General features: G+C 45.1%; 5 protein-coding genes across 7 annotated transcripts in view; 2 read left to right on the top strand and 3 right to left on the bottom strand.

Moving 5' to 3' along the window:
* The window catches only part of fryl (furry homolog, like), a 108027-nt gene extending 105595 nt beyond the window's left edge, over window positions 1-2432 (top strand). The window contains exon 63 of the mRNA XM_031574370.2: window positions 1-2432. This exon is cut by the window's left edge and continues 94 nt beyond it. Coding sequence (XP_031430230.1) covers window positions 1-249 — 249 coding nt within the window. The 3' untranslated portion in view covers window positions 250-2432.
* Window positions 2433-3273: 841 nt separating this feature from the next.
* Window positions 3274-4850, bottom strand: zar1 (zygote arrest 1). Its single transcript, XM_012821848.2, has 4 exons — window positions 4162-4850; window positions 3850-3942; window positions 3693-3767; window positions 3274-3579 (listed from the first exon to the last, which is right to left on the bottom strand). Exons 1-4 carry the CDS (start codon window positions 4831-4833, stop codon window positions 3436-3438), a joined length of 984 nt encoding a protein of 327 aa, XP_012677302.2. The 5' UTR covers window positions 4834-4850; the 3' UTR covers window positions 3274-3435.
* A 953-nt stretch (window positions 4851-5803) lies between these two features.
* Window positions 5804-11461, bottom strand: slc10a4 (solute carrier family 10 member 4). Of its 3 annotated transcripts, XM_042708917.1 has the most exons (4): window positions 11239-11461; window positions 9648-10374; window positions 9048-9258; window positions 6457-7165 (listed from the first exon to the last, which is right to left on the bottom strand). In XM_042708917.1, exons 2-4 carry the CDS (start codon window positions 10208-10210, stop codon window positions 6578-6580), a joined length of 1362 nt encoding a protein of 453 aa, XP_042564851.1. In that variant the 5' UTR covers window positions 10211-10374; window positions 11239-11461; the 3' UTR covers window positions 6457-6577. The 3 variants fall into 3 exon arrangements, with proteins under 3 accessions (XP_012677085.1, XP_042564851.1, XP_042564850.1); XM_012821631.3 differs by lacking the exon at window positions 11239-11461 and having other exon boundaries at window positions 5804-6990; window positions 9648-11098; XM_042708916.1 differs by lacking the exon at window positions 11239-11461 and having other exon boundaries at window positions 9648-11099.
* A 55-nt stretch (window positions 11462-11516) lies between these two features.
* On the top strand, window positions 11517-13843 carry LOC105895118 (phospholipase A2 inhibitor beta-like). Its single transcript, XM_012821693.3, has 3 exons — window positions 11517-11628; window positions 11890-12222; window positions 13026-13843. Exons 2-3 carry the CDS (start codon window positions 11892-11894, stop codon window positions 13688-13690), a joined length of 996 nt encoding a protein of 331 aa, XP_012677147.2. The 5' UTR covers window positions 11517-11628; window positions 11890-11891; the 3' UTR covers window positions 13691-13843.
* A 1180-nt stretch (window positions 13844-15023) lies between these two features.
* On the bottom strand, window positions 15024-18898 carry LOC116222036 (tripartite motif-containing protein 16-like). Its single transcript, XM_042708915.1, has 6 exons — window positions 18273-18898; window positions 18070-18156; window positions 17547-17768; window positions 15851-16004; window positions 15678-15722; window positions 15024-15574 (listed from the first exon to the last, which is right to left on the bottom strand). The coding sequence occupies exons 1-6, from the start codon at window positions 18867-18869 to the stop codon at window positions 15024-15026; spliced, it is 1656 nt and encodes a 551-aa protein (XP_042564849.1). The 5' UTR covers window positions 18870-18898.
* Between the last annotated feature and the right edge of the window lie 1262 nt (window positions 18899-20160).

The raw sequence follows: 20160 nt of genomic DNA, 5'->3' as shown, positions 1-20160 counted from the left end.
ACGGGCTGCCTGGCGGTGGTGGGCCCCAGTCGGGACCTGTCCCAGGCCAGCGGCCGCCTCATGGAGCTCAACATGCAGATCCGAGAGGCGCTCCGCCAGGCCCAGACCAGCCCCACTCCCGCCCAGACCCAGACCCAGACCTATACGGACACCGTGCTCCCCCCGCAGACCCACATCCAACCCCCACCAGAGACTCAGATCGAGGACCCAGTGGAGACCCACACGACCGTGCTCAGCACCGGCCTGTGAGTTGTAGTGGCCCGGACTGGAGGTGGGACTGCCTCCCTCCCCGACCCCCAGGACCTCTCCCTCTACCCCCCCCTCCCCGTGCACCTGCACATGGCAACCTGAAGGGGGGGTTGGTGGAGGGGTTCTGTGGATGGGGGATGGAGACGTCACTCTAAAGGGCTAAAAGGATGCGAGGGGGACGAACTCAACTCGCTCATGTTGAAAATGCGCAAGTGTCGCTCTTTCCATTCTTCTCTCCCCCCCCCCCCCCCCCACCCCCACCCCACCCGAAAGTAAGCCACCCGACCTCGCCTGAAAGAAGAGGAAGAACTACAGCTGCAATAACTACTCTTGAGGTGGTGACGGGAGGTGATGTACGGAAGGGCAAAGGCCGACGATGACGCTGAACTGGAAAGTCTTTTCTTTTGGCGGAGTGACCTATGACCCTTGAGCAGCCTACCTTGGTGCGGCCGCGGGGCTTTCGGCGGCCCACGATGCACTGGGCCGGCGCACCGAGCACACGAGGTGTGTCGCCATGGAGATGACACGCAAAGAAATGCAAGAAGGAATCCCTGTCACGTTGAACTCATAATCAAACATAATATTAAGAAACAAAAAGGAAAAAAAAAAAAAAAGGTTTCAAATGCATGCTTGAAAGAGAAAGCACTGCAAGACATATTTTTGGAGAAATGTATTTTTTATTAGAGCTAACATCCTAGGATGTAAACGTTAGGGATATTTCATGTGTAATTGTAAGCCTGGGGGTAGGGTGGCCCTCGCCCTCAGGATGCTGTATAAAGAGAAATGTATCTGTTCACGTTACAGAACCGCACCCTCACCCCCACCCCCACCGCCTTTGCTGAGTGGCTCTTAACAACAGCAACAAGAAAGAAACTCTTACCCTCTTACCAAATAAGTAGCTGCCTTTAGAGACCATAGATTTCCGTGTGTGCACGGATGTGTGTGTGTCAGCGTGTGCCTGTGCGTGTGTGTGTGAGAGAGAGACATTTTTGTGTTTGCGCACAGACGCATGTGCTTGTGTTGGCGATACAGGTTTCATTCCTAAAGGCATATTTACATATAAACACACTTGCACATAACACACACACACACGGATTGAAATGCACACACACACACACACATACAGTAAGTGCTAAAACTGGCTGCAACCCATTATGAAAATATCAATAACTTATTTTACTCTGTATATATTTTAGAAAAAAAATGTATAGTGTAAAAGCAGTATTTTTCCCTTGTACATTTGTGTAATGCACTGTTAAATCAGAATAGAGTATGAAGCTAACGCAAAAAAAAAAGTAACAAAAAAACCCCGCAAGAATTGAATAAGAGACCAGATATAACGATCACTAACAAACCCTCTCCACTATTCTAATATGTTGGCAACTGAAACCTTTCCCAAAAGGACGGGCCTGGGCTGGGCCAACTATCCATGCACACGGAGAGGAGACAGAGAGAGGTCAGAGTGCAAAGGTCGTCGCCGGGAACCGACACCTAACTCCACTCCTTGGTAGAGAAGGACACTGGGGTTGTCTCTCCCTCTCGATGCTGGACGGCTGTTGCCCAGCCCAGCCTTGCCACATGCATTCCTTAACTCCACTGTGATTTCTCCATACCGGCTCTGCTTCCCCGACACAGGTTGTGCTGAAGGAAGCTTGGGGCTGATGTTCGTCCATGTTGGCTCTGTCTTAACCCAATCCCCCTTTCCCCCCCCAACCCCTGCCCGGCTCAGGGTTGCACTGATGGTGTGTTCTAGCCCTATGCCCTGAGGGGGAAGCTGTGGCCATGTTGGCTCTGCTGTGCTTCTGAAAGGCACTGGGCTTGCTTGCCGAACTGCAGGACATAAAGCAATGTCTTGAGAGAGAGAAGAAATCTGTCACGGCACATTTAAGAAAAAGATTTAAAAGAAATGATCACTGTATTCATTCCTCACACCGATCTCTTCTCTTGCTTGTCTGGTACATTTTTGAATGCTGTTCTTAATTATTTAATGAATATATGGATATATTATTTACCTGGAAAAAGTATACTTTTTATTTAGAGGTGCATTATTCCTTTTCTTTTTCTGTTTTCTTTATAGTTTTTCTGTTGACTTTTTTTTTGTTTGTTTTCTTTTTTTTTTCTTTGTCATCTCACTCTTTACCAGCCTTTCCTTGTCTGGATAAATAAAAACCTGATCATATGCATTTCCCCAGCCTCCAGCTCTGTCTGACACACACTCACAAACACACACTATTGACCGCGCAGGACCTAATCCAAACCTAAACAGAACTGGATCTCCTCCTGAACCAGTTGATGTGTGATCGGTAACCTAAGTTTCATTCATTCTCAATTTAGTTCAGTATCAGGTTAATTCTGTCTTCTACATAGGCGTGCAGTATTTCTCTTCAATGCAAACTTGGCGCTTTTTTTTTAGGCAGGTTTTCCATACATTCCGATGCCTGTTCACCACACAAGCCAATCAGGAGTGTAGTGTAGTACATACATACCATCATTAGTGTAGCCTATATTGCCCAGTATTGTACCGAGGAACAAGTACAGGCATTTTCTGGCCCCGTCATAAGGCATAATCCAGAACAGCCCAGACTCTGTTGCTAAATAAATCAACCCAGTCACATTAAAATGGAGGCATCTCCACCCAGATTGAAGCCAATATCATTTGTCAACAGAATATCTTCGTACCAAGTCATACGCTAATACTAAATATGTTCCCCAATGGCACAGAGTGCATGTTTTCCCCCTGACTGCAAGGATAGCATTTTACAGTACCGCCGCGCCTAGTGGCCTTGGCTTCTTTCAAGCTACATGCGCACTGACCTGTAAACTTTCAATCCAGCAAGCAAACTGTGTTGAGACAGACAGCTACAGTTAAAACTGAGGTTCATGCACTACCCCTAAATAAATAAAATAATAATCTACAACCTTTTTTTGTCTGCCGGTTCACTAGCTACTAATATCAAGGCAGGCTTACTGCCAGTTTGAGCAGTTGACACTAAGGGTGAATAATGCGGACAGAGGCGAGTCGGCTGCTGCTGATTGTCATTTATTATAAGCCTTCATTAGCATTCAACAAAACAAAAGGATGAAAATCAATCATCGTTACAAAAACAAAATAGTGCTGTGCAGAGCAAGTGCCTTTGTCCCGTCAGAGATAGTCCAGTGCAAGGAAGCCGTCGTTCCAACGGGCGGCTAAATGATGTACTTGAAGCTGAACGTGCTGTCGCAGGACAGCCTCTTGCCCTTGCACCTCCCGCAGAGATCCTGACGATGCGGACGTTTGGGGTCCACGTGACGCGGTGTCGCTGGGCATGTGCATCTGGACTTGTTACAGATCTGGAAAAAAAAGGACCGTACGCATGTCAAGATAGATATGGGTACCTGTGTAATATCCTGCAACATAAAATGAAACCATCTCATCCATTGGGTATTTCATGCGGAGGTCCTACCTGACAGGTTATGTCCTCAACGCGGTAAGGATTGAAAGACTTCTTACAAGTTCTGCAGAACTGTTTGAAGTATACCTGTCGACAAGGAGAAGAGTTGTCAGTATCAGTTGATAAAGTAAATGAAATCCAAACTTTTGAAGGTTTTTCTGAAACCCACCTTGTTGGTTCCCTGCACACACCACACGTATGCGCTCTCCCAGCGAAGGTTGCACTCTTTGCAGTGGTAATAGCCATACTTTTGCTCCAGGAACTGTAAAGTAACAGTTAGACCAGCCATGTCGACCATTGTTTTTTTTTTTTTCATTTACATATAAAAATGTGGATACACCTACAGTTTTGCAGCATCATAAGAGTTCACACAAAGATTCTAGAGCCCAATTCCTTACAAACGAAGTGTAAAAGTAAACCCTATAAAACTAAATATCGTTGACATAACGCAAAGTAGTTCATGTCTAGAATCCAGCCTTACCTGAAACCTCACGCGTCCTTTGATTTTAGAATCGCTTTGTTTTCCACTTTGAGTCTCGTCTTTCTGGTCATCGGTAATGTTTGACAGGTCTTTTTCCTCGTTTCCATCTTTCTCGGGACTAAGCTTTTCGTTGACCGCCTTCTCTGCGGTCGCCTCTTCACTTTCGGAACCCTCGCTTTTCAGTAAGGTGTCTTCATCGCCACCTGTGAGGTTAGATACGCTCTTGTCTCCCTTGACTCCTGACAGGAGGGAAGTGAGTCGTCTGGAAGTTATCGGGGAATAAACGGCGAGGGTGCGCGGGTAACGAGTCACTGCGCTCCCGTTGCGTACTGGAAGCGGAGCTTCCCGATCCCCTTTCCGCAAAACATTTCGGTTTCGGATCAGGGTCCGCGGGCCCAGGGCGCACTGCACCGATACATCGGTTTTAGGATTAACCTGCACCGCAATATCTTTGGTGTTGGGCCTTCGAAGCCTAGGCGTCAGATTGGGGTTGATTTGTGCCAAGATGGACCTCAGTTGTGCGCGATGGTCGTTGTCAAAGTAGGTCTCCGCGTCTCCGAAGGAAAAATAACTCTTGTTTCGCCAGATCTTTGGTTTCGGACATCTGTATGAGTAGGGGTTGTAAGATGAATAGAAGTAACTATCAATCGTCTCATCTCCAAACGAAGCCATTTTTGCTTAGTCGTTGGACGTGTGGACGCCAATTAATTTATACACAGAACGTGTTAGGTTAATTACAATCAGGTGGTCATGACTCGTTTCGTTGCCCAGTCATTTAACAGTTCCACGAATACGCAAAAGGAATTTGGAATGCATATTTATTCATGATTTATATACACTTAACATGTGGTAAACATTTACATAATTGCACAATTTAACTGGTTAAATGTAAATGGTGTTTCATTATGAAGTAACCACACATTGTAGTCTTCCACATGGATGATTCGGTGAAACGTGCCTTGCTAAAAGCACTCATGAAGCACTCAGAAGTGATTATGAACGATCATATCACGAGTTACAAATGCAGTGTTGGGAGGACTATCGTGTAGGCACAAGAATGACACTCTGTGTATTCCGAGCACCTCATTTTAAAGACACAACTTAACATTTTTTCACGTTAATCACGTAGTCAACCCCGTCATCATTTTCACATAGGGTCATTGCGTTGTGGATATTTGATTAGTTTTAATTACCAGTGAGTGATATTAGCCATAGCCTACTGTACATAGACAACCCAATCCATCGGTGGCAATTGTGTATAAACATAATATAATATTATACAAGGTTCATTCTCTTGATACGTGACTACCCCAATCGTAACCCCCCACCCCCTTCCCCTGGAGCCTGTGGGATGCCATAGTATGATGAGATTGAGGTTTAGATAATTAGGCAGTGCATCCTTCAGGCACTGAGATATGCATGTGGAATCTTTCCGAGGTATATTTTGAGGTGTATCTTTGAATGTCTATGATATTGACATGTGTTCTAACCCATGGTGAGTATGGAGGGGGGTGGGTCTGGGATGCCAGACGCCACTGGTGAGCCTTTTGGAGGTGTCTTGGGCCTAATTCAACGACACATTGACGAAGGAAGGAGCCCACTTGCCAACCCCAAGGAGATGCTCAGAAAGGCATCTTTGTTGTTGTTGTTGTTGTCGTTGTTGTCGTTGTTAGGCTAGGTGATTGGGTATGAGTACTCGTATGTGTCATTGAGAGGTTTGGCCGCTGTGGGAAATCCCCAACCAATAGCACAAGGACTTTCCCATCTTTTCCTGTGTGTAACTGTGTGTAACTAAGAACAAACCAACCCAGTCAATAGGTCAGTCTGGCCCTTTTCCAGGCTGTAAGGCTTTAGTACTATTACGCCTTAATGGATTCCAGTGCACAGAAATCCCATCTCCATAGCTGTCCTCAACTGCAGTTTCATGAATCTCTGTTGGTTGGTTACTCTTTTTTTTTTTTTTTTCAAGGTGCTACCAGACTGGGTGTTTTGGAAAGATAAATGCCATATTATCAGTCTCCAGTTCCCATGGTCCTTGTGTCCCACACGTTATCCTTAATCATTGAGGAGGTTGGAATGGTTGGTTTCCAGTGAATTAAAAATGATTCAGTTCATGTCCTGAAACATGCCCAGGGGCATAGCAGCTCCTACAAGTCCATGGTGCAGCTCCCAGCTCTCAAGCTGAGGAGAGGGGTACGGTTTCAGCAAAGATGGCCATGATTGCATTGGAAATGGCAATGACAAAGAGGTTACGAATCTCGCCCTCATATCAAGTCTCTTGAGCCTATTTGGTAGTTTCTACACCGGGGTGGGGGGCGCCCCTCGAGATTCCAGCATGATGGAGTTGGGGTCGCTCACCGTCACCGTGCCATAGGCCGTGTCGAAGCCACCGTCGTCCTCCTGCAGCGTCTTGTAGTTAATGTCTGTGTCCTCGTTCTCGCCCAGGTAGTCCTCTTTGTGGAGAACCTCCGTCCTGTACATGCGGTAGGCTAGGATGAAGATCCCGGCCTCGGCGGCCTGGAAGAGCGCGTAGAGCAGCGGGAACATGTACATCCCCCCCATCAGCTGCGGCGGAAAGGCCAGCTTCAGGATGGCTGTGCACAGCTGCACATTCTGGCAGCCCGTCTCCATGGAGACGGTCCGGCAGCTGTTGGGCGGCAGGTCGAAGAGGCGTGCAAGGCCGTAGCCCGCAGCGTAGCCGCACAACGGCATGAGCACGGCCACCAGGTAGACGGAGGGGGGGATGGTGGCTAGGAGCTCGGGACCCAGCATGGCGCCGGTCATGATGAAGAGCAGCACCAGGGTGACCAGCAGAGACCACAGAGACACCTGGGGAGACACCAGAGGAAGAACAACAGGTGAGGGTTCCTGCCCAGAGACACCTGGGGAGCAGAGAAGGAACAACAGGTGAGGGTTCCTGCCCAGCAGAGACCACAGAGACACCTGGGGAGCAGAGGAAGAACAACAGGTGAGGGTTCCTGCCCAGCAGAGACCACAGAGACACCTGGGGAGCAGAGGAAGAACAACAGGTGAGGGTTCCTGCCCAGCAGCACAGATCACAGATCACAGAGACACCTGGGGAGACACCAGAGAAAGAACAACAGGTGAGGGTTCCTGCCCAGAGACACCTGGGGAGCAGAGGAAGAACAACAGGTGAGGGTTCCTGCCCAGCAGCACAGATCACAGATCACAGAGACACCTGGGGAGACACCAGAGAAAGAACAACAGGTGAGGGTTCCTGCCCAGAGACACCTGGGGAGCAGAGGAAGAACAACAGGTGAGGGTTCCTGCACAGCAGCACAGATCACACAAGCTAATAGATGATACCCTGGGCACCCGTGGATTAAATAAGACAAGCCTACCAACAGATCGAACTGTTCAATACATTTTGAAACGGAAACCTTTTTGATAGGTCTGTCATCCATCCATTGGTGCAGGGGAGGTAAAACACCAGCCTACCGACAGATTGAACTACAGTAGAATATTGTTGTGGAGTGGTTTAAACAACAGTGAGAACATTGTATTTGGAATAAGCCATCATTGATGTGTTTTTCTGTGATGCAGCATGAAAATGTTTCAATGAGTGGGATTTGTAAAGACAGGTAACCAAATGTTTGTTTCACCAGATGAATTACCCAGTAGTCGGGGCTGACTCCTGGGGCTTTCTTGTGTGGCTGTGGAAGAGGCTGTTTATAATTGTGATCTCTGTGACATATTTGAAACAATACAGAGTTTGAAATGGTTGAATGTATTGTTTGTTTATGGCATATTCTCAACATAATATGGACCTAAGGACAGAGCCTTGTGTACAATGTGTATTTAGAGTGATTGTTTTTGGAAATGTGCATTCGATCAGGGCTTTTTCTCCATGGAAATTGAATGGAAAACCAGCTCATATTGTGCTGATATGTGCTGTCACTTAGTTCAGGTTTCCACCTGAGACAAAACTTCTGTCTATTTTGTATGGGATCTGTGAAAGCTGTAGCTCGGTTTGCTTAGGGGAGTGCAGCCGTTGGCTTCATATACCCATCATTCATAGGGCTTCGCGATGTTTTTTTTTTTTTAATATTCTCTCGAAACTAACGTGCTCGTCAAAGGGAATCCCTCAGGGAAAAAACCGACCAGAGTGGCACGTGGGGCCATTCAGGGCCTCGTGTGGCATTATGTCGAAAAGAAAAGAGCAAGCCACCAGCGCGTGAGAGCCTGGCTGGCTTTTATCCAATTCACTCGATGCGTTCCACTTATCCTCCCCCACCGAGGTACATCATTCTGTCACACATCTCCCACCCCAGTCCTTCATTTCAGCGCTTGGCCCTAGCTGGTCTTAGATAAACTCATCTGAAAGAGAGGTAGACTAGCGCTGGGAAGAACGCCTTTGATGTCACGGCACCCGAGGGTCGTCGTCGTCTCTACGCTGGGAACAGACAGAAGACATTACGCAGTGCGCCCAGCGGAACCGGAAAAACGAAGTAGGGCCTACACGCAGCATAGCACTCGACCGACGAAATTATCCTCACAGTGACATTGTCCATCTCACATAATTAGTATTATGTATTATGAAAAATGTATGATTATGGAAAATGTTGAAATCATTTGGCTATCAGGGTGTGTTATAAATACACACTGGGCAAACCCATACGAGAATGTATTAGCTTTTGTTTACAGTTCAGGTGTCACACAAAAGTTTTGGAAGAATTTGCTGTGATTTACATTGTCACCGGTCTATCACTTGGAAGGTCACTTGGAATTAGCAGTGAGCATTGGGTAGACCTCATAGGTGTTTGAAACTAACGCAGCGTTGTTTTCAGCGTAGAAGACCCTGCCCAAATTAAATCTCTGATATCTGCGTATCAGAGCAAGACAACAGGAAGAATGATTTAACTCACTTTAAGGACTATGTCAGCAGCGCGGGTGTTGCGGTATCTAAGCCAGACACCTAGACCAATGGGGATGAGTGTGCTGCACAGAGTGATGATGATCGCTCCGAACGGCAGGAGGTTCACCACGGGCGTGTTGATCCACGCACGGCTGTACATCCACAGACATAACGGCATGAGGACCAGCGCAAGAATGGTCGAGGAGATGGTCATAACGATGCTGGATGGGGACAAAAAATAAAACCATGTCACCGACTTGAGGAATTCAGTAAAACATTGCAATTGTGAGGTTATTCCCAAATAGGAAGACCAACTTTTACGCAAAGGATTTCAAGTAAATAAAATGTCATCAAGTGGCAAATAATTAACGGTGACAATCTCTGAATATGGACGTTTACTTGACAATTATTCAATGTTTTTTTTTAATGACACCAAATGAAAAAAATATTATTCTTTATGGAGAGCGCTAGCTTCCCTTTCGTTTGTGCCCCAAACTCTCCCCATGAAAATACTATTCAGTCAGCCTGATAAACTTGCTTTGTCTGTTTAGAAAACTTAGTCAAATCTATAGGTTTGAAGCATACTCTCACACTTATAAATCATGTGTACCTCAGGTTCATTTCCCCGTTGACCAGCAGCGACAAAATATTGGAGAGGTTTCCTCCCGGGCAGCAGCCACACAGCAGGACGGCGATGGCCGCCACGTCGTCGAGGGAGAAAGCCAGTGCCAGCAGAAATGCCACCAGGGGCATGATGACGAACTGGCAGACCAGAGCCAGCAACACCCCTATGGGTCTCCGGATGTGCTCCCCGAGTTGGTTTACCTCCACTGTACACCCCAGCCCTAACATAGTGAAGCACAGGATAATCCCCACGAACACGTTGATCCCATGACTCAGTGGCGAGTCCCAAAACGCGACCACCAGGTGAGCGGGCGCAGGTGGAGTCTGCGAGGGCTCAAGTGGCGCCGCTAGTAGACCGGCGGCCACAGCCGCCTCGGTGGCTCTGAGTAAAGACATGGGATCCCTAGTGACGCGTAATATGGCTGTGGCGAAGTCCTCGGACGCGGCGTCCGGGAGCCTGGTGCCGTTGAATTGCCATTCGGTGGAGTTTAAAATGTGGGTGAAGTCTACAGGCGATGCTGCGCTCTCCCGCAAAGTTGAGTTATCCATGGCACTTCCAGGGACCGATGCTCTTCACTCTCCGGGCTGGCTGTCTCTCAGGATCCGTGCGCGTCGCTCCACTGCTGTGGACAGTTCCTTGTGTGGAGACGCGGTCCCCTAGCGGCGCATCGTCATCCCCTGCTGTCACCAGTGACGGAGGCGCATCAGAGCTCCTGCAGATGAGAGAGAGCAGAGGCACCACCGGGCGCCTTTTGCGCATCAAGGCAGAGCCACCTATGGGAACTGTTTAAACGCGCAGGTTGGCTCTCCTTTCACATGAGCCACTTTTAATCATAAAAGTATAATTTTGCTTGTGAGCAGAATTAGTTTCTTCTCCCGAAACTGTTTTGCCAAAACCCATGCTTTTAAGATCGCTTGGTTCTTGCATTTACTAAGCTTTGCTTCACGACTGCTGGATAAGCCGTGTGAAATCCATTTTAACAACGACTTGTCTTTCTGGCCTTCGTTTTCCCTAAAGCTACATTATGTGTCCTTACAGCAGTGTGTGTGGCCGTTGCGCACCCAAAAGCACCGCTGTGCGTGGTGAAAGCGAGTACGTGCAGCATACATCTAAAAGCTCCAATATTGTGACCTGTTGTTTTTGTAGTATTATTGTTTTTCCTCTTTTCAACTTTTTCTGGCCGAGCGACCTGGTTGAATCGGCGCAAAGTTTGACCTCATCATTTGATAGGCTATCCTTATTTATCTTCCTCGGTCGTGGATTTTATTACTAAGCTTGGGCTGTTTTGCTTGCCATACATTTCCTATCCTAGTTTTTTCACATGCAGTTAGTCAGCGCACGTCTTGATTCTTGGACAGCGCTGAGATTCACCATGAAGATTATTCATTGTTTGGTATGCGTAGGCTATAGAAGCCTAGCTGTGTCATATTCAGACCCTACGGTTACGTTGCCGAGATTTAGTTGATCTTTAGTGATTGAAGAGGCCAATGCCAATTCAGCATTTTATGACTCATGTACAATCAAATTAACCTAGAACATTCAAGGAGTAATATTTACCAAACTATGTGTTACTCACCAATGATTCACAGTGATCGATCTCCCTAGATCCACATAGGGAAAGTTAACAGGAGTAGGCTATATCATGCAACTTATACACATTTCTGAATTCTGTACCTTAATAAAAAATAAAAAAAACAAGTTCTGTTTGAATTATGAGCAAGTCTGCCATTTAGATTGAATAGAGGATAAAGTAGTCTACACTATACTACTTGTAGTATTCATGGGTTCAAAAGTCTCGTGTCTGTCATTGTTTACTTTGTCACGGAGTTCCCTGTCTTTCCTCATTTCCAGGCCTACACTGTGTTGAAATCTCAACCGGATAAAAAGGGCAAATAGCCTACGTGAGGGAGTTAGACAAGAGATTTGACAGGGCTCGTTCTACATCTATTCGCTTCTGATTTTGACGGTAAGAGATAACTAACTGTTTTAAATATATTGTCCATTCTATCTATTCTAAGTTCACTATACTATTTGTCATTGAAATGTGCTAATAGCATAGACAGACAGCTCTGGCAATAACCGGACTGACAATGACTTGGCAGACAATGACAAAGAGATGCTCCGTTGTTTATAATAGTCTGGAATATCAGTCTTAGAAATAAATAATTATTTTCAGATAGTTTAGTGGTACAGATCCAACTAAACTGTGACCATCTTACTCCTACAGAAATGAATCTTCGGTGCCTTCTTAGCATTGCGTTCGCTATCTGCTGTTGTCATGGCGCCCTCTCGTGCCCAAACCTCTGTAATTGCTATTTTGGCCAGGACTCCACAGAGGTAATATGCCACAACATACCAATTTCTGTCTTTCCGGCGAGAGGTGTGCCGGGGAACACCACCCGTCTAACCATTCAGTATACCAATATTACTAAAATTACCGGAGAGGACCTTCGAGCCACACCGCTACTTAAAGAGCTCCACCTGTCGAACAATAAACTCAGGAACCTGTCAACAGACATGCTGATAAATCTCCCTCATCTTCACACCATAGACCTTACAGGTAGGCCTAATATTAAGTATCTTTTAAAATACAGGTAAAATGTAGTATTTTTTTGCAGTGTTCGTGTATGTGGATGTTGAATTGGTTTCAAATGAATTGTTTCTTTCTTATCCGTGCTTGGCTGTGTGTTAAGACATTCATTTTCTCCATACATGTTCTGGCCTTCTATAAATATCTTTATCAGTGAATAAGCTTTGTGTTAGGTGAAAATTCACTCAAGTTACCTCAGGACTCCGAAGTTGCATATCAGTATATTTATTAGACAACAACAATAAGCTTGTTGGGCTCACCCACGTCCTGGCAGGTCAGAGAGAAGCACGGGCCCTCTCTCAGAGAGAGGGAGCTCAGACCTACCTCCAGACCGCAGCAGACGAGAGAGAAGCAATATTAAACACATCCAGAAGGTTTATATAGATAGAAGTTAACGTTCTCTGACGCCAAAACCTTTTGTCAGCAGGGATAAGCACGTGGTGGGTCTCTGACGTCCGAGGCTATCTTACTATGCTTTCTGTCTTGTAAAGATGTCAATTCGACCCTTCTTATCACCTCTGGTCCAAAACATGCTCTTACACATATGCAGACTAAGTGGCACCTAATAATCTAAGTTACACACACACAGAAAAGCCATGTTCCTGCTTACATAAGCACATGATTCATACAAGGTCATTATTAATACAAGGCACTCGATTCATGTATTCTTAAGTCATTTACAGTGTTTCGAAATTATCTCTGTCACTTTGTGTGCTTACTCTAAATGTATTCGTTATGTATTTAACCCCTCTGATTTATTCGCCATCCTTCAGGTAACCAGCTGAGGGATCTTCCATCTCGAGTGTTCCACCACGCCCCACTTGACAGCCTTGCACTCAAAAACAACCTCCTCTCCAGGGCAGAAGCTGATTGGCTGCCCAGTGACAGCAACCTCACCTGGCTCGATCTGTCAGGTAACCGCTTCCAGAAGATTCCTGCGGGCCTCCTCCAGAATCTGGGCCGCCTGATCACCCTGGACCTGTCTGAGAACAAGCTAGAGGACCTCCCTGCTGGAGTCCTGGACCTCTTGAACCTCCTGGAGAGGTTGTCTCTGCAGAACAACAAGCTTCGCTTCATAGACCCCTTGGCCTTCGACACCACATTCGCACTGTCGTATCTATTTCTGCAACACAACCGCCTGGAGAAACTGGCCCCGACTCTCTTTCAAACAGTGAAGGAGCTGAGGTATCTCGATCTTAGTGGGAACCAGCTCCATCACCTTCCCGCTGGAGCCCTGGATCCCAGTGTCATGTTTGTGGACCTAGGGTTTAACCCCTGGCACTGTGACGCCAAGATGGACTACCTGTGGAGGTGGGAGAGAAAGTCTATAGAGCTCCACCAGGAAGAAACCAAGGCTGTGTGCTCTCTGCCAGTGATGCTGAAGGGAAGACCACTGGCAACCCTGAGTCCTGAGGAGCTCGGACTGAAGATAGACTAAGAGAGGAGAGTGGAGACTGTGATGAATTGACATCAAGACACTCTTGTCAAGATGGTACACACACTGTGGCAGCTAGCTAATATCCATCATTAGCTGCAGTAGCTGCTAAACTGTTACTTGATTGCATTTGTATAAAACAAAAAATGGAGGAAATTTGTGGTACAAAGTAGTCATTCTTTATTTGGAGTGAACATGCAGAACTACTCTTAAAATAAGAACCCAAAGCAAGTTCATTTCATCTGGTACAGATCATATTGTATCTGATGCAGCTGTTACTATCAAAGTGTGTGTGTGTGTGGGGGGACTCTTTAGGTTTAGTGGTTCCCAAACTGGTGGTCCCCACTTTGACAATGGAGAGAAAAGCAAACTATTTACTGCAGTTGTATTTGATAGATCACATTCCTACCACACAAACTATCCCCTATAACAGGGGTACTCAATAGGCGGACCGCGGTCCGGATCCGGACCCAGACGCAATCAAATTTGGACCGAAGCCAAAATCAACATTCTAATTTAATCATGATCAAGCGAGGTTTCATTGGTGCGTGATTATATGATATATTTTTTTCCTACTCGATGTGGTTTCTATGTTCCGTGTCCAATCCAGAGGTCCAATCAGGAGCTGTAATATAACAACATCACTATGACAACTCACTCACTTACTCAATGTTGGCCGCGAGCTCTGTGGGTCACGCAGGTTGTGTGTGTCAATGGCAACAATGCAGGCAGATAGATTTGTGAACGGTATTTTTTTCTCAGCAAACGAAAATCATGGCGTGCCATAAACCCGACAAAAAGAGAAAAGTTGATTCCAAAAATCGCAAATTTAAGACAGAGCGGACTGACAAGTATGCATTTGTGCTGCCTGTGGGGAGCACAAAACCGATGTGTTTAATCTGTAACGAGACGGTTGCCCTTGTCAAAAGTGGTAACGTGAAACGTCACTATGAAACAAACCATGCACACTTCGAACGAAAATACCCGCAGAACTCTGAGGTAAGGGGCAGACAAATAAACCATCTGCAATCATACCAAGCAACATGCAGTGTAATAGTTAGATCAGCCACACAACAAGAGCGTGCATACCTCAACATACATCAGAATCTTAATAGTCCTTAATATATGTACTTATTACACATAATCAACGCCACATAGTTATGGTAAATATTGGTAATCATGAAGCATTTTCCCTAAAAGAAAAGATTTAAGTACATACCTATAAGCAGAATTAATTTAGTAAACTATGATTAAAAGTTGCTAGAGTTTATTGTGTGAAGCAATTCATGAAAATTACACTGAAATTACTCATCAAATGAACAAAATCACCATCCCTTCAGAAGACTTCAGCACAACAGCTTGAATCTACGTAAAATCCTGGGTATAAGGTCTTCTGGTTAAATCTGGCCTTAACACTAAAAATAATTTCTACATCATTTACATGACCACAATCACGGTCAGTGATTCTGTAGAAGGACAGGATTCCTACCTGGCGATTCAAATAAACCCCTACTCTGGAAGGGACTGGGCCTGGAATTTCAGTCTCAACATTATTGTGAAAAAAACTGAGACATGAACCGGAGAGCTCCAAGCACCAGGATTCGTCATTACGCCCAAATCTGCAGTCGTTATCCACTCCCTCCCTTTCAATGTCATCGTATGCAACTGCAATGGCGAACTCACGATCAGGCACACTACTCCACTCAACCTCCCAGTAGGCATGTTCAGGAAGAGCATCGCTACAAAATACTTGTCTGCAGTCGGTGAAACGATCCCATCTCCTGCCACGTGACACAACCTCGTGACTCCATTCGACTTTTGTGTTGTCTTCAGATATAAGGTGATGTCTGAATGCAGTTGCAGAATCAAACTTTGGATGGACAGAATCTGAGATGGCAAAGATACAGAGTTTCAGTGTGTAACACAGAGTCAAAATACCAATAACTGAAATCCTGTAATAACTAATAACTGAAGCACTTAAATTACTTACATCTTTTCATCTGTTTATGGTGACACCGCAAGAACCCGAACTTCACTAGGAAGATAAACAAATAACAAATATTTAATTCACTTCTAATTCTACTTGTTTTGACGATCCATCAGATATATTAACTAGATGATGTATGTATTTTTAAGTTTAAATTAATTAATTATCAAGCCTACCGTGACTCCATATGAGGCCAACATTTTCAGAGTAAGTCTTTTCCATCTCCTTCATCATTCTTTTCAGATAAAATTCAACAGTGGTTGGTCTAAATGCATACTTTGCATTGAAAGTAACTCTTGGTAAATCCTCAGGAGAGAAAAGAGAGAGATTCTGCAGAGAGACAATGAGAAGCAAAAGCTAATGAACATACCATCACTATCTTCACTTGGTGGACTTGGACCAGAAAGAACTTTCAAAATCAATCATTCTACTCAGGGATGGATTACCGAACGGGCCTACAGGGCCCATGAGCTCAGGGGGCCCCTAAGCCACAGCCTCTGCGTGAAGTCGCTGTTATGTATCTCTTATTTGTGGTTGAAAGAGGTGAAAGAGGAATTTTGTTTATTTGCTGTTGGCTTTAATTGAGTGTACCTGCGCTGTCAGGGGCATAACTATAGACAGTGCAGTTGCACTGGGGCCCTTGGGCAAAGCCGGCCCCCCTACAATGCATTTCTCATAAGTGCCTGTCTCTCAGCGTCGCTATGTAAACACGCCTGTGATCAAAGATGAATTATAATACATGCAAAAGAGTACCTTATGCTATATATGCCCTCGAAATAGCAAACCTATCTCTGGCATGGATTTCATTATTTTGCGGGAGGGAAATAGTCAGTAGTAATCTATAACACAATTATTTACTTATCCTACATAAGCTATGGAAACTATTAAGAAATTACAATGAAATGAATAATTTCTTATTTTCTTTGGTATTTTTGTCATATACAGATATGCAATGATGATTGCTGGGTAATATATATCTTGTTGTCCAATGTCAAGTCTCTTTTTGATCATGTGACGAGACGATACGATATAGCTAGTTTAGGCGCAAAATCTAAACGTCAAGACCGACAGGCTGACTGAGCACAGCCAAAGGCAAAGCAGACCTGTAAGCCGTAGGATGCCTTTCAAACATAAAAGTGGTGATGCATGATATGCTTTTTCAATGGACAGGATAGCCCGCCCATTCAGAGCTCCATACTGCCCCTCAGGTAGATCTTAATGAGTTTCAATTTGGAAAAGGATCACTCGGCTGTTGCCACTGTCACAGATGTCAGAAGCAATAGCAGGGCAGTGCACACCTCACCGAAGGTGGATATTACGGAGTAGACTTTGCAGGGACGTGCACAAGAGGGGGCTAAGGTTGCTTGGGCAACTGCCCGTTTGCCCTCCTCGACTGAAGTTGCCCCTCCGAAGGAAATATATATATATATTTTTAAATAGTATTACGGCTGCAGAACTTCATGTTCCTTTAACAACCTTAATCCATGCTCATTTATAGCACTACGAGATGGTTATTGTTTTTATCATCTAATCGAATCTGACCACCCGTTCCATGGGTAATTCTTTGCCTGTCCTCCACTGGCCCATGATGCATTTTGGTGTTACCCACAGTGGCACACAAGGCTACTGGAGCTAAAAAACATCTCTTCAGTTTATACACATATACACATCAGACAATATTCACTGTTGCGTTCAGCATCACTGGTAAGAAGGGAAGTTATTGGTTAAAAAAAGATACAGATAAAAGTGCCTAATGTAGCTTTAGATTAGATTCAACTTTATTGTCATTGCACAGAGCACAAGTACTGAGACAACGAAATGCAGTTAATTGCTAGTGGCAGGTTAGGCATACTGGAGATCGGGCACATTTACCTGCAGGAACTGTACTTCAGCCTCTTTGCTAGCAAGCTGCTCCATCTCAGCTGCTCTCGTCTTCAACACATTGACCTCCTCCTGCCGCTGCTCTTCCCGACTCAGCTCAGCCTTCTCCTGAGCCCTGATCATCTCCGGCACCTCTGAGCGCATCCGCTCAAAGAAGGCTAGCAGCTCCGTAAAGTTGCTCTCACTCACCTCCACTGAAGCCTTAGCAGAAGACTGTTACAAATAAAAACATTAAAAACAGTGACATGCTATTTGCCATCAGGAGCTTATTTCATAAAACTTACAACACTGTTGCTAATGAAAATCAATATTAGCCTACTGTTCTCGTAGATTTATAAAACTGCTGACTAATTCACTACATGCAACACTTACAAAACTCTGACTTAATGGGTTACTACGGTAGGGTACTGCCCTAAAAACCATGAAAACACATGGTTAGCCTACTTATAAACAGTATAAATCTGCTGCTTATCACTTGTGAACGCAAGTGAATGTCCTTTCAGCAGCACCACACCTGAAGAGATTCAACGTTTTCCCTCAGCCTGTTCAGTTCACTTTCTCTCTCGGAGATTTCTTTCTGTAGACTCTTTTGCAGTTTACGCTGTTGAAAACAGAAGAACATCATAAAGGCCTGTCCTCTACACTGGAGCAACAGTATTAGGCTAGGTAAAACTGATGAGGATTCCGATTTTGTAATGTACACCTGGAATTATTCACCTGGTTATTTTCTTTTGCGCTTGCCAGTGAGACTACATCATGGCCTTTGTGCTCGTCTATGATGCATTCAACACACACACACTTCGAATCAGTCTCACAAAAAGCTTCCAGTGGTTTGCCATGTTCTGAACACATTTTCTTCTGCAATTGAACAGCGGCATCAACCACCTTGTGCTTCTTTCCTGCGTGAAGTTCCTCATGACGGCAGAGGTGTATTAGACAATAGGAATCAAGACACTCCAGACAAGACTTGTCAGCTTTGCGTTTCCTCCCTACGCAAATCGTACACTCCACATCGTCAGGTCCAGCAAACCCGTCATCCGAATGAGTGCTTTGAAGACCCTGGGCCTTTAGCTTCGCAACCATGTCGGCTAGAATGGGATTTCGACCCAGAACAGGTCTCGGGTTAAAAGTCTGTCTGCACTGGGGGCAGCTGTAGACACCATTTTCTTTGTCCTCATCTTGGTCCCAGCATTTCTTAATACAGTCCGTACAGTAACTGTGTCCACAAGGAATAGTTACTGGATCCTTCAGTAGTTCTAAACAAATTGGACATTGGAAATGATTCTCAGGCACTGAAATATTCGCCTCTGCCATTGGAGTACACACCAGTTGATATGTAAATGGTGCACACACTAAGAGAGCGATGGTTTAAGTGAGCTACGTACAGTTGTGTAGTTTCGTTCATTTGCAAGGGTTGTACGCAAACATGGTTGGCACTCAAAAAAGTGAAAGCTAGACGCCCATTTCAGTTACGTTCCGATTCGGTTTTGTGTGCATCCTTAGAAAGGGAGGGTTGAAGTGAGATTAGTTTTGCTGCATTAAAGCGAGTACAGATCACAGATAGATTACGTTTCTCTAGAAAATGCTGTCTGCAAATGTGGGTGCTACGTCAGTGAAAACTAGATTCTCCTTTCGCTCATGACAGCAGACAGGAGTTGCACAATAGTAATCAAGACACTCCAGACAAGATTTGTCAGCTGAGCGTTTCCTGCGTCGAGCGTTTGTGACTTTGTTATCAGCTGCAAATTGTACACTCTACTCCTCATCTTGGTCCCAGCATTTCACAATACAACATGTGTAGTAATTGAGGCCACAATGAATAGTATTTCTGAACAGATTGGACAGAGAAAATCATTCTCAGGCACTGAAATATTCTATTCGGTGAAGAAAGTGATGGTGAGTTTATTTCCGCTATGTAGGCTATACCAAATATTTGTTTCTCGGGAAGGTCTGTACGCAAATATAGGTTCGTTTTGTTTAACGGGAAGGGCTGTACGCAAATAAAGGTTAGTTTGTTTATCGGGAAGGGCTGTACGCAAATATGGGTGTCACAGGTAAAAACAACATGCTTGTTTGAATTACGTCCCATTTTGGTCGACTGGGACCTAATCCTAACCAGGCTCGTTTGAATGACTTCTGGATATCACAGCTCTCTACCTGAAAGCCGTAGAACGGTTTTTCAATATTAGAGATTCTTATGATCACTTATGACATTTATGGTAATTTATTTGACATCTGATAGTCTCGTGGCTGATCATCGGGATCAAGATCAGGCTACATTCCATATTTGTTTTTCTTCTGGACTTCCCCTCCAATCAGTGGCGGTGCCAGACATTTTTTTCTGCAGGTGCTATGGGGGAGCTCGGCATTTTAGTGAGGGTGCTATGAAATGAGGATGATAGCCTATGTGTCACATGGTTCTCTACTACAACAACTTTACATGTTTGCTCTCTGAAGCGTCTTTGGGGTCCATGAAAAGCGCCTATCAAACCGATTGTATTATTATTATCTAGGCTTCTTCCGACAGACGCGCACATCTGCGACGGTCACTGACAAAAGGCATACAGCATGTTATAGAGTCCGCAATCCCAAATACCTAACTTAC

This window comes from Clupea harengus, chromosome 10 (assembly GCF_900700415.2).
Source record: "Clupea harengus chromosome 10, Ch_v2.0.2, whole genome shotgun sequence".
In the NCBI taxonomy this organism is placed as follows: Eukaryota; Metazoa; Chordata; class Actinopteri; order Clupeiformes; family Clupeidae; genus Clupea; species Clupea harengus.
Note: the sequence above shows the minus strand (reverse complement) of the source record. Positions and strands in the feature narration are given on the sequence as shown.